A 14,090-nucleotide genomic window follows, 5' to 3' on the forward strand; every position below is an offset into this window, starting at 1 on the left:
TGCTGGGTCGTTGGCAGAAAACCTGATTTTCAGCTTTTCAGAATAGCACCTTTTTGCCACTTACCTCCTTTGTGAGTGCATTTTGGCTTTGTTTTACCGGATCCTATCTCCACTCTTGTAGGCTTGTAGGCTTTGTCCTGACTAAGCTTACCGAGCTTTACTGTGAACCAGGGCTTATTGTTGTTGAAGGTACAGAAAGTTTTGGTGAGCACACACATGTCCTCACAAAAGCTGATGTAAGATGTCACAGTGTCAGTAAGTTTGTCCAGGTCTGTAGACGCCACCTCAAAAACACTCCAGTCAGAGCAGTCAAGGCAGGCCTGGAGCTCCAGTTCTGACTCATTGGCCCATTTCCTCATAGTTTTAACCACAGGCTTTGCAGATTTTAGTCTCTGTCTGTAGGTTGGGATGAGATGAATCGGACAGTGATCAGAGACGTCCAGGGCTGCACGGGGGACAGAGTTATAGGCGTCCTTTGATATTGTACAGCAATGATCCAGAGTGTTTTTGTCCCTGGTGGGACATTTAAATACAGACAGTATGCTGTCTGTATTTTGGCAGTTCATGGCTGAGGTTTGCTCTGTTAAAATCTCCAAGGATAATGAGTAGGGAGTCTGGTTATTTGTGCTCCACGTTTGTAATGTGATCAGCCATGTGTTTTAATGCCTCTTTAACACAGGTCTGGGGTGGATATAGACACCGACCAGAATACATGATGAAGATTCCCACGGTGAATAGAATGGTTTACAGTCAATGAAAAAGGTCTCTAAGTGAGGGCTGCATGAATTCTTCAACACTCACATCCGTACACCAACCTTCGTTTATGCAGAAACATATTCCACCACCCCCTATACCATATGTGTAAAACTTTGTATAGGATCTACACTAAAAATTCACATCCACACTAAACAGGAAAACTGCATACATGCAAAAATAGTAGGACTTACAAAACTTTGCGTATACCAAATTCGGTGCACTTTCCCTTTATAAATCCCAAACCAACTTCAAACTCTGCGCACATTCAGGAGCCTCTTGTCCCACCCCATTACTGCCCAAGGTAATGAGGTGGGCAGGGTCAGAGTCATCCATCCTCCTTTCAAGAGAGGGTTGCGTCTTTTTTCTGACATTGTAAGTCGATGTAGCACAGGTGAGGGCTAATGTATAACCACTGTTATACCTTATGGTTAACCACAAACTATAACCTTTCACTGCAGCTGGACTCCACACCAGGTGATTTCACTGATTAGCGACCTTCAACCAAAGAGGATGAATGTATCAGTGAAATCACCTGGTGTGGCGTCAGGTTGGAATGCAAACCTGCATACACATGGCTCTCCATGGCACATGGTTAGCCACCGCTGCTTTGGACAGTTGACACCAAGTATTTAAACTCATACGCCTTCGTCACCTCTACTCCTTGCACCCTCACCATTCTACTGTCCTCCCTCTCATTCACACACCTAAGCTGACCTAAGGACCTAAGTAGTACACAAAAATAAATTTTCTCGGATGGATGGAAAATCCCAAGCCATCCCAAATGTATGGCCTAGACACAGACAGTAGCTTTCCCCATAGCAGGACATCTACAAGGGCCACCTATGATGTTGAAGCATATTTCCCTAGTGGACATGCAATCAGCGTGGAGAGACAAGTTACCTACTCTGATGCAAATGCTACCAGGCCACCACAAACCACAGAGCATTCAGGCTTTAGAGAGCAGAAGCACAAAGCTTATTTCAGCCATGTCAGGCCACCTGAGAATCATAGTTACTTACCCGCAGATACTCTCCACCATGGTGTGGCACAGCCACCAGCCCTAACTCCAGTGCCACAATTTCAGACTTACCCACAGGTCAAGCCACACCCACCTTCACCAAACGCACATGCCCAGTTTCCTGTTAGCACCCCACAGGCTCACTATTGAAACAATCAGAATATGTCTGATCTTGTTAGGTTCATGGCACATAGAGAAGTTATTGCCACAGGCCTTACTGCAGTTTGATGATTGCTCAGAAAATTGTAGGGCCTGGAAAGCGTCATTCTTGAACACCACAATAGGCCTTCGCCTCTCAGTTAAAGAAGAGATGGATCTCCTAGTTAAGTGGTTAGGTGCAGAGTCAAGAGAACAAGCAAAAAGGATAAGAGCCATACATGTCTATAACCCAGAAAAAGGACTTCAGATGATTTGGCAGTGACTTGATGAATGCTTTGGGGCACCTGAGGTCATTGAGATTGCATTACTCAAAAGAGTTGACAGCTTCCCAAAGAGTTCAAACAAAGACTGGAAGAAACTGAGAGAACTGGGAGACCTGTTGATGGAGCTTCAAGCAGCAAAATCAGAGGGAGTGCTTTCTGGTCTTGCCTGTTTAGATACAGCACGAGGCGTAACCAGCATAGTTCAAAAACTGCCCTTTAATCTACAAGAGAGATGGATGATGCTAGGCTACACATTCAAAAAGCAGCATGGGGTCTCCTTTCCTCCATTTTCTGTCCTTGTTGATTTCATATCAGATCAAGCAAAGATGCGCAATGACCCGTTTCTTTCTCCGTCTCTATGCAGACCACACAAAACCAGAACACCTTAGAAACTCGAACAGAACATCTGTCTCAGTCCAAAAGACAGACATCTCTCTGAATAAAACAGCAGACGAAGACATGCAAAAGGCTAACATTGATCCAGCAAAGCTGTGTCCAATTCATAAGAAGCCACACCCTTTACACAAATGCAGAGGGTTCAGGGAAAAGTCTCTGGAAGACAGGAAAGCCTTTCTAAAGCAGAATGACATTTGCTTTAAATGCATAGCATCAACCACACACCTAGCAAGGAATTGCGAAAGGTCTTTAAAGTGTAATGAGTGCGGCAGTGAGCAGCATTACTCTGCTCTACACCCAGGGCCTGCACCCAAGTTTGTAAACGCCCTCACCCCTACTGAAGATCATGGCGGGGAGAGGAGTGATATTTCCAAAGAAGACGTTTCAGCCAATTGCACTGAAGTCTGTGGAGGTAATCTGAGTGGTAAAACCTGCTCAAAGATCTGCCTCGTCAAAGTGTTTCCGAATGGTCAACAGGATAAGGCAATCAAAGTGTATGCTGTCATTGATGACCAGAGTAATCGTTCCTTGGTGAGACCAGAATTCTTTGATGTTTTCAAGTTGGACAGCCACAGTTCTCCTTACCGTCTAAAACCCTGCGCAGGTGTGGCAGAGACAAGTGGGAGATGAGCGCATGGCTTTCAAGTAAGTTCCATAGACGGACATGTCACTCTTTCTCTTCCGAACTTAATAGAGTGTAACAACATTCCAAATAACCAGTTGGAGATCCCTACACCACAAGCTGCTCTTCATCACCCACACTTACAGCCTATAGCAGGCCAGATCCCAGAGCTCGACCATGATGCTCCAATCATGATGCTACTTGGCAGAGATATCATCAGAATACACAAGGCGAGAGAACAGATAAGTGGACCACATGACGCACCATATGCCAAAAAACTAGACCTTGGGTGGGTCCTAGTCGGTAACGTTTGTTTAGGCAGAGTCCATAAGCCACTTAGCGTCAACATCTTCTTTACCAACACTCTGGAAAATGGTAGACAGTCACTCTTTAAACCATGCCCTAACAGTTTTCATGTGAAGGAAAGTGTCTGTAAAATGAAGGCCCGAGGAATGCACACTAATGTCTCAGTTAAGAAACCAACACGAGACGAGGGCAGATTTCATACGAGAGATGACGTCTTCAAGAATACAGAAGATGATGAAAAGCTAGCCCCTTCCATCGAAGACCTGACCTTCCTTCATATCATGAAACAAAGCTTATACAAAGATAAAGGAAACAGTTGGATAGCCCCCCTCCTGTTCAAGCCTCAGAGACGGCATCTACCCAATAACAGAGAACAGGCCCTGAATCGTTTCAGGTGATTAGAGTGGTCTTTCTCAAGGAAACTTGACATGAAGAAACACTTCTTTGGCTTTATGGAGAAGATACTGGAGCAAGGCCATGCCGAAGTGGCTCCTCCACTCAAGAGGTTGGAGTCCCCTGGGACCTTAAGAGTGACACATTTACATTCCAGGTGTCAAGCGACCAGAAGCCATTCACTAGCTGTGGAGTCCTGTCTACCGTGAATGACTTATACGATCCTCTTGGGTTCGCTGCCCCAGTCGTCATACGAGGCAAGGCTTTGCTCAGAGACCTAACAGCAGATTCTAAAGACTGGGACGTGCCTTTACCCCTGGGGAAGCTGGAAATGTGGAGATACTCCCTGCAAGAGCTCCAAGATCTTCACCCAAGCATTCCCTTCCACTGCTCTAAACAGAGAGCTCGGCATCTTCTCAGATGCTTCTGTCTTAGCAATAGGTGCAGTGGCATACCTGAAGATCTCAGACTCACATGGGAACCATCAGACAGGTTTCATTCCTGGGAAAGCCAAGCTTGCCCCATGTCCAAACTTAACCATCCCCCGCCTCAAACTCTGTGCTGTCGTGTTAATTGTGGATGTGGCTGAGCTCATAAGATTGGAGATGGACATTGAATTTGACAAGAAGAACATCACAGAAGGGACTGTAGTGCTTATGAAAGACTCTCAGTCCAAAAGGAATGACTGGCCATTAGGGCGCATCAGTAAAGTATTCCTGAGTGATGATGGAAAAATCCATAAGGTAGAAATCAAGGTTGTGGATAAAGAAAGGATGAAGTTTTTCCTAAGATCTATAACTCAAGTAGTGACACTCCTTCCCGCAGAGTAATGATAGGTCAGTTTTTCTTCCGTTTGTGTTGTTATAGGCAAAGGTAGTTGCATCCTAGGATACCAGGCGGGGAGTGTGCTGTCAGTATTAGTTAGTGTGTACCGTCTTTTTAAGAGTCTTCTGTTCACTGATGATGTCACCAGCACCACAGCGACAATACAGGAATTGCAGTAGTCAACAGAAAACCCGATAAAGCCTCGAGACGTCTTGTTCACGATATCACTATTCCTAAATACATTTCATGCTTTTGGATGCACTGTCAGTATGTTAGTATTCTTAACATAAGTCTAAGTCACATTTGTTAGTCATATTAGTTTGGCTTGATATAAATGTGTAGTATTTTTATTGTATGAGTTCATATTACATGTGCCGTTTTTAGCGAATGCTAATGCTAGCAAATTAATTGGATGTGATAATCCGTTGTCATCAGTTTAGCCAAAATACTCACTTTAGTTGGTCAATAATAAGGTGTATGCTAGAAATTGTATAGCAGTAACACACTTGAAACTCATGTATCATTTCATAGTCATTTTTATTGATGTATTGAACTTTGTATGTTTGTTGCAATGTGTCTCTTGTAGTTGTACCCTACTTCCAGTCAACCATTAAAGGGAGTGGAACTAAGCACCCTCTTCAGCGTGGTGATTGGAGGAGGAGTTGTCTATCTGCCAGCTTATGCAGGGCGTATAGGGGTGGCAGAATATATATAAACACAAGTACCAGTTGAACAACTGTGGTCAGCGGTCAAAAGATCAGTTGAATGACTGGAAAAGAAGGCCTGGTGTTTTTAGAAGCCACAGGTATCTATGTCTACATGCTGATCTTGAGAAAATTCAGAAACAGTGCAGATAACAAATGTAGCTTCATAAGCTGAACTAGAAAGTGATTCGACACATTTTGTAAACAAAGTGGCATGCTATACTGAGAACAACTGTATAATTTGGGTGGTCAGTTTAGCTAGTCTCTCATTTGAGGACTGGCTGAATGTATTTCACAAGTTTGCAGTTTGTTTATTTAACCAGGAATCAGAGCTTGAGATCATTTCAAACTGTCTTACTTCCAACTGTCTCCACTTCAGTTTCAACTATAAACCCTTCTGTTGAGGAGCTGCTCATGAGCCCTGCAGACATCAAGTAACTGCTCCAGGCCAGGAATGTACCGTTACACTTACCCTCAAACTACATGCACACACAGGAACAGGTATCCATGAATTCATCTGATGCCATGTAAGCCGGACACAGTGAAACCACGGAAACCAAACTGTCCCTTTAAACACGGTCAGAGTTCAACAACCCCCACTCCACAAATATGTGCAACCTTTGAACAAATGTTGATTTGTTGACCAGTTTTCTACACTTCTCTCGTTCCCCTGTGGCATTAACGGATACAAACCCAAGAGCTCTTACCTGACAGGCCTGTGCCAGGCTCATGCCCACTCGGAAGCGTGCAGACATGCCAGGGGGCAGGGATGGAGATAAGCTGCTCCCTAACACAGGGTTGATGACTCGCAGACATTTCACCACCGCCTCCACAATCAGCTCACTGGTGAACTGCTTGACACTGTCAATGTCCTCACTCAGGTCCCTGTAAATGAGACATCACACATGAAGCGGCTCCAGCTCAGTTTCGGATCTCCCATCAGTTCTCATTATATATCCACCGTGCCAACACTGCCCCCTCACACAGCCAACCACCACTGCACAGGCACACACCTAGAGATGCATGTTAATGGTCTGGGGATGCACTGGTACTGGTACTGGTAGTGGATACCGGGCTGGTACCAGGCTAAAAGGAAGTATTGGTATCAGAGATTTTACACTAGACTAAAAGCTGATACCAAAAGCCACGTGTAACATGTTATAAAGAAAAGCAAAATGGCTTAATTTACTGCATTATAGTACATGGAAGCCTGTATGTACACTGCTCAAAAAAATAAAGGGAACACCTAAAAACACAATATAGACCTCGATGAATGAAATATTTCAGCTGAAAATCTTTATTTATTAGACAGAGGAATGTGTTTAGAGCAAAATAACCTAAGAATGATCAATGGAAATCAAAATCATTAGCCCATTAAGGTCTGGATTCAGAATCATACTCAAAATCAAAGTGGAAAATGAGAACATAGGCTGATCCAACTTCTGTGGAAATTCTTCAAGACGATTCAAAATGAGGCTAAGTAGTGTGTGTGGCCTCCACGTGCCTGTATGCACTCCCTACAATGTCTGGGCATGCTCCTGATGAGACGACGGATGGTCTCCTGAGGGATCTCCTCCCAGACCTGGATCAGGGCATCGGTCAACTCCTGGACAGTCTGTGGTGCGACATCGCGTTGGCGGATGGTACGAGAAATGATGTCCCAGAGGTGCTCGATTGGATTCAGGTCTGGGGAACGTGCAGGCCAGTCCATAGCATCAATGCCCTCGACATACAGGAACTGCTGACACACTCTGGCCACATGAGGACGAGTATTGTCATGCATGAGCAGGAACCCAGGGCCGACTGCACCAGCATATGGTCTGACAATGGGTCTGAGGATCTCATCCCGGTACCTAATGGCAGTCATGGTACCTCTGGCTAGCACGTAGAGGTCTGTGCGGCCCTCCAAGGATATGCCTCCCCAGACCATCACTGACCCACCGCCAAACCGGTCATGCTGGAGGATGTGGCAGGCAGCAGAACGTTCTCCACAGCGTCTCCAGACTCTCTCACGTCTGTCACGTGTTCAGTGTGAACCGGCTCTCATCTGTGAAGAGCACAGGGCGCCAATGGCGAATCTGCCAACCAAGATGTTCTCTGGCAAAGGTCAATCGGGCTGCACGGTGTTGGGCTGTGAGCACAGGCCCCAATTGTGGACGTCAGGCCCTCATACCATCCTCATGCATTCTGTTTCTCACTGTTTGAGCAGAAACCTGCACATTAGTGGCCTGTTGAAGGTCGTTTTGTAGGGCTCCGGCAGTGCTCCTCCTGTTCCTCCTTGCACAAAGGACCAGATAGCGGTCCTGCTGCGGGGTTGTTGTCCTCCTGCGGCCCCCTCCACGTCTCCTGGTGTACTGGCCTGTCTCCTGGTACCTCCTCCATGCTCTGGACACTGTGCTGGGAGACACATCAAATCTTCTTGCCACAGCACGCATTGATGTGCCATCCTTGATGAGCTGCACTACCTGAGCAACTTCTGTAGGTTGCAGATACCGCCTCATGCCACCTCTAGTGGTGAGGGCACTAGCAAAATGAAAAACTAACCAAAGATCGGCCAGAAAAGATGAGGACAGGCAAATGGTCTGTGGCCACCACCTGCAAATCCATTCCTTTTATAGGGGTTGTCTTGCAAATTGTCTAATTTCCACCTGGTGGAAATTAGACAATTCACCAACAGGTGAAATTGATTCACAAATCAGTGTTGCTTCCTAACTGGACAGGTTGATATCTCAAAAGTGTGATTGACTTGGAGCTACATTGCATTGCTTATGTGTTCCCTTTATTTTTTTGAGCAGTGTATTTAATGATGGAGGAAAAAAAACTGCTTCATCTTAATTATTCGATTGGCCCAAAATAAAGGTCTAACTGCACTGCTCGGCTAAATAAAGTGGAGAGGTACTTTGACAATTAATAATTCATACCCTGAACCGGTATCGTCTATGAAAAAGTGTTACTGACGCATCCCTGAAACAGTCATATGATATGCTGGCAACTGTCCAGCAATGCCACAACTAGAGTCTGCTGAGTCCTTTAAATCCAGACTTAAACTCATGTTTTTGTCTTAGCCTACAACTAGTTGTCTTTGAGTGCTTCACAACCTGTACTGCATGGTGGGTCGGTTTCTGTCTCAATGAATTTACAAACCACTGTTCTGCCGACCAGATTATAGAGGATAGACTATGACTAACTGATGACTTTACTGATTATGACTAATGACTATTGCAAACTGTTCTCTCTCTCACATGTCTTTTCTCTCTCTGAATGATGCTTCTCCTTTCTCTTCTCCTGTGTGACTGGTGTCATGTGAGTCTCCTTGTGTGCACGTGCAGTCAGTCTGTCCTCCACCCAGGTCTCCGTGGTGATGGTGGTCACCACCTCGACACTGCTCGGCATTCCCCTCATCACATATTCTTTTTACATATCTTATAATTCCATATAATTTTGTTATCCTGTTTTAATGTGAAATCCTTCTCTTACTAAGATGTGTGACTTTTTTCTCTTTTTTTTACATGGTGATGCTGGTCATGTGGCTTGGGTGCTGGACTGTTCCGGTGGCATGTGGACGCTGCTTGGCATCCTGAGCATCATATTCTTCATATATCTCCTAATTCCATTATAACTGTGTTATCCTCTTTCAATGTTGTGTAAGTTGTGTAAACACAACATCATTGCAAGCTGTCCGTCGTGGAGAGAGATCCTCCTCTGTTGCTCTCCCTGAGCTTTCCTCCTGTTGTTCTCCCTGTTAAAGGTTTTAGGGAGGTGTTCCCTATCCGATGAGAGGGTCTACGGACAGGGTGCTGTGTTGCTGTAAAGCCCCTGAGGCACATTGGTAATCTGTGATACTGGGCTATACAAATTAAATGGACTTGACAACTACCTAAATGACTAGTGTTTCCTTCAAAACCCAGAGCAGACATGGAAGCCCTGAATACAAACCCCACCGACCCCACTTCTAGCCGGCTCTAGTACTGCAGTAGTACATATTGCTGTAAGTGCACGTGTAGCTGTGAAAACGTACGTCCCGGTTTGTCTGAGGGCGTGAATCAAAATCTTATCGACTTCCTCCATCACTGACGTCTCCTTCTGTTCCCTGGACTGGCGACGACCTGGAGGAGGAGGAGGAGGAGGAGGAGGCGGCAGCAGCAGCCTAGCGGGCCAGAGACATGTAGTTAGAGAGCTGTATGGTTGGTGTTAAAGCTTGCAGCGGGGTAACCCAAAGGTTAGGGGTTAGAGGGCTATATACAGTCAGGCCCTGGAGCACGTACCTGATGCTAACAGTTCGGCTAGCAACGAACTGCTGGTTTCTCCCCGGAAGTGCCAGGCGAGCAGGCAGTAGCTCCGCAGCTCGGCAGCCGTTAGCCCGACACTACTACACACGGCGTCACTCATTACCTGGAGCGCTCCGTTTTAATGACCTTATGGTTCACGCGGCTCCCAGAAAACAACTGCGAGACCCACCCGCCCGCGGGACACCGTCAACACGCCAGGCCACCAGCCGCCGCGGCGCGGCAGGAAGTCACGTGTACTACAACCGGAGGCGTTCTGGGACGCGAAGTTTTGCGTCGGCTGCCCCATTTACACGGAATGGGTACAACGTAAAGATCCAGGACTCGGGTTCCCAGAATGCATTGGAAAAGACAGCCGCATGACTAGGGAGACGTTTCGGCACGTGTATGTTCGAGTGGTTTTGTGGTAATAACCAAACAGCCGGAACAAAACAGACAGGGGGCGCAATAAGAGTGACAACAACAAAGCACACAACGAGGGACGTACAAAAGCAAAGCAGCATTATTTCACAGACGCAAATTAACTATATACTACATTAAAAGATTCACATAGACGCAATCATTTACCAGCCTTAGTACTTTTTGAATGTTAAAGACGTGGTTTGATGCTAACAAACTAACATTGCATTTCAGTAAAACAACATTTATAATCTTTGGCAACCGTAAAATTAACTCAATCAAGAAACTCATGATTGACAATGTAGAAACAGAAAGAGTGACTCAAATTAAATTTATTGGGGTAATAGTGGACAATAAATTATGTTGGAAACCACATATGAATTATACCAAGGCTAAAGTATCCAAATCAATTGCAATACTATTCAAAGTGGAAGATCTTCTAAATCCAGCTTCACTTTACACCTTGTGCTGTTCCCTCATACTTCCATACACCACCTACTGTGTGGAAGTGTGGGGGGAACACATATAAAACCAACACCGATTCAATCTTCATTATTCAAAACAGAGCCATAAGGATAGTAAACAGAGCCAACTGCAGAAAACCAATAAACCAACTCTTTATCGAGCTAAAAACATTAAAATTCAAAGGTCTGGTGGACTTTAAAACTGCTCAGATCATGTACAAAGTGTTAGATCATAAAGTAACCAGCAGCATCCAGGGGCTGGTCCAGCTGAGGGAGAGTAATTGTGACCTGGGGGGAATTATGTACGTTTAAACAAAACCCAGTAAGGACAAATGCAAAATACCATTGTGTCACAACCAAAGGTGTCAGGATATGGAACAGCTGCAGTGAATACATGAAAACATGTGAATCAATAATCACATTTAAAAGACTCTTTAAAATAATATGTTGAACAGATATGGGATGGAGCTGTGATATCTTGTGTGAGTTGTTCTTGAGTTGTTTTGATGTTGCCCTACACTTGCTGTGTTCTTGTTGTGTTGAATGAAGGATTGTTGTATGGTTTACTAGATAGACGTCATGGTCACTGCTGGGAGATGATAGAGTTTTCATTTAAATCACACAGTTCACTGTCGAAATACTAAAATAGAAAAAGGGGGTAGGACTAGAAAAGTTTTTTTAAACTTCTGCCTGTCATAGTATTACAGTTAATAAGGTAATTGCACGACAGTGACGGAAACTGTGAGATGTGGCTGTACATGAAAGGGGTTTTACGACAGTAGACTGGATGCGTGAAGGTCATGTTGCATACATGTGAGCTGACCTGTTAGCTGAATAAAGTGGACACTTAACCTGCTCCGTTTGACTGGACGTTTCGTGGTTTATTACATGGTGTCAGACGTGAGGCATATATTCACAAAGATAGTGAATTATGGCGAAGTTTAGTCCACCAGGAAACTTTAGCTTTGATAAACCGACGGAATGGACTGACTGGAAGAGACGCTTCCAGAGATTCAGAATGGCGACCTAGCTCCACAAGGAAGAAGGTGAAGTACAAGTTAGTTCTCTAATATATGCGATGGGGAGTGAAGCAGATAATATTTTCAAGTCTTTCACTTTTGCTGAAGGAGCACACGAGAAGGATTACAATATAGTCATGGATAAATACAACGAGTACTTTTTCCCTAAACGGAATATAATCCACGTGTCACAGCCTCTCGCCCTTGACATCAAAGCGATCGCCCTTGACACCTGCTACACCAGCTGACACCCGCTACACCAGCTGACACCTGCTACGCCAGCTGACACCTGCTACACCAACTGACACCTGCTGACCCCCCCTTCACCCCGGCAATCGCCCTCACCCTTAAAAGACCTCCACTATGGACCAGTCTTCGCTGGAACATCGCCATTCATGGACTTCTGCCTGCCTGCCTACCTGCCACAGAGCCACCTCCTGCTCTACCCCCGAGATCGGTCACTTCAATAAAGACTGGATTCTTCCCTTACCTGGTTGTCCCGTCTGCTTTTGGGTTCTTTCCCGATACGTGACAGTACGTTCCAGCCACTATGGACCCAGCAGACCATTCCACCACAGACCTGGCCATGATCTGCCAGGCTGTAGCCAACCAGGAATCGGTCCTCGGCCAGCACAGCCAGGTGCTACAGGGGATGGCTGACACCCTCCGTGGGCTCAGCTCAAAGATCTCCGGAATCCAGACCCAACTTAGTGCCTCCGCTAGCCCAGAATCCACCCCTCCAGCTCCGCCCCCCCCCCCCCAGCGCCATCAACTTCGGCTAAGGAACCATGGGTTGCCCCGCCCGATAAGTATGATGGAGATTTTGGACTTTGTCGCCCTTTTTTGATGCAGTGTGAGATTGTGTTTAACCAGCAGCCCCAGTCATATTCCACGGATGGAGCCAAAGTCGCTTACATCATGGGTCTTCTCCGGGGAAGCGCCCTGGATTGGGCTACAGCGGTGTGGGAGATGCGGGCCTCCACTTCCTCATCCTACACTGAGTTCACCACTGCTTTTCGCCAGGTTTTTGATCATCCCGTGCGGGGAAAGGACACTTCAAAAAGACTGATCTCTCTCCGCCAGGGTTCCCGCAGCGTCGCTGACTACTCAGTTGAGTTCTGTACGCTATCAGCGGAGAGCGGATGGAACAACGAGTCCCTCCAGGCCGGCTTTTCCAACGGGCTAAGCGAATCCATAAAGGACGAATTGGTTTCCTACCCCGAGCCTGGGGGGTTGGAGGAATTGGTTACGCTGGCCGTTCGTGTGGACAACCGTCTCCGGGAGCGGAGGTGAGAGAGGACGCGCCGCTTTCCTGGTCACAACAATTTACCACGGGCCACACCTCCAAACTCTGGGGGCCGAGCTCGCTCGACTGAGGTTGCCGTCCTCCGAGAAAGCCCGAGGCGTGACTCTTCCCCAGCTTCGGAGCCGATGCAACTCGGCCGCTTCTGGCTCAACCCGGAGGAGCGTCAATGCCGCATCACCGAGAACAGCTGCTTGTATTGTGGTCAGCCTGGTCACTTTCTCGCCTCCTGCCCTCACCGTTCCGTCAAACTAGCAGGCTCACGAGGGAGGGGGAGGATCCTCGTGAGCCCAACTGTCTGCCCTCTGTCTCCTCGTCCACGTACCCAGTTGCAAGCTACCATCAGTTTTAAAGGTCAGTCCACTAAACTTTTGGCTTTAATTGACTCTGGAGCTGATGAAAGCTTTTTGGATGCAAATGTTGTGAAGCAGCTAGGTCTTGCCACTGTGAGTCTGGACCAGCCTCTTGAAGCTAATGCCCTGGATGGACGTCTCCTGGCCCGGATAATCTCTAAGACCGAGCCTGTGCGCCTCCTGTTGTCGGGAAACCATCAAGAGGAGTTAAGTTTTTTCGTTATCAATTCTCCCTTTGTTCCCATTATACTTGGTCATCCCTGGCTGGTTAAGCATAGTCCCCATATTGATTGGTCATCAGCCAGAATTTCAAGTTGGAGTCCCGTCTGTCATGCCATATGCCTCCAGTCTGCTCTGCCTCAGTCTGTCCCCTGTCAGGTGTCAAGCTCTGAGACCTCTGACCTGTCACTGGTGCCTCCAGAGTACCATGACCTCCAAGCCGTGTTCAACAAGCAGCAAGCTCTCTCCCTGCCTCCTCATCGCCCCTATGATTGTGCTATTGACCTGCTGCTGGGCGCTCCCCTCCCCAGCAGCCGCCTATATAGCCTCTCCAAGCCTGAGCAGGAGTCCATGGAGAGGTACATCAAGGACTCCTTGGCTGCTGGTCTTATTCGCCCGTCATCATCACCCCTTGGTGCGGGGTTATTTTTTGTGGCCAAGAAGGACAAGACCCTCAGGCCGGGTATTGACTATAGAGGCCTCAATAACATCACAGTCAAGAATAAGTACCCTCTGCCCCTCATGACTTCCGCTTTTGATTCTCTCCAGGGAGCCACAGTGTTCACTAAACTAGACCTCCGCAATGCTTACCACCTGGTCCGGGT

At 46.7% G+C, this 14,090-nt stretch overlaps 1 protein-coding gene across 1 annotated transcript in view; it reads right to left on the reverse strand.

The window, feature by feature from the left end:
• Window positions 1-10,465, reverse strand: part of ccdc22 (coiled-coil domain containing 22) — a 71,303-nt gene extending 60,838 nt beyond the window's left edge. Inside the window, exons 1-3 of the mRNA XM_056274387.1 lie at window positions 9,708-10,465; window positions 9,461-9,589; window positions 6,150-6,327 (exon numbers count right to left, since the gene is read on the reverse strand). Of these exons, the coding sequence (XP_056130362.1) occupies window positions 6,150-6,327; window positions 9,461-9,510 (228 nt within the window). The 5' untranslated portion in view covers window positions 9,511-9,589; window positions 9,708-10,465. The remainder of the gene's footprint in view (window positions 1-6,149; window positions 6,328-9,460; window positions 9,590-9,707) is intronic.
• Between the last annotated feature and the right edge of the window lie 3,625 nt (window positions 10,466-14,090).

This window comes from Lampris incognitus, chromosome 2 (genome assembly GCF_029633865.1).
Source record: "Lampris incognitus isolate fLamInc1 chromosome 2, fLamInc1.hap2, whole genome shotgun sequence".
NCBI lineage: Eukaryota > Metazoa > Chordata > Actinopteri > Lampriformes > Lampridae > Lampris > Lampris incognitus.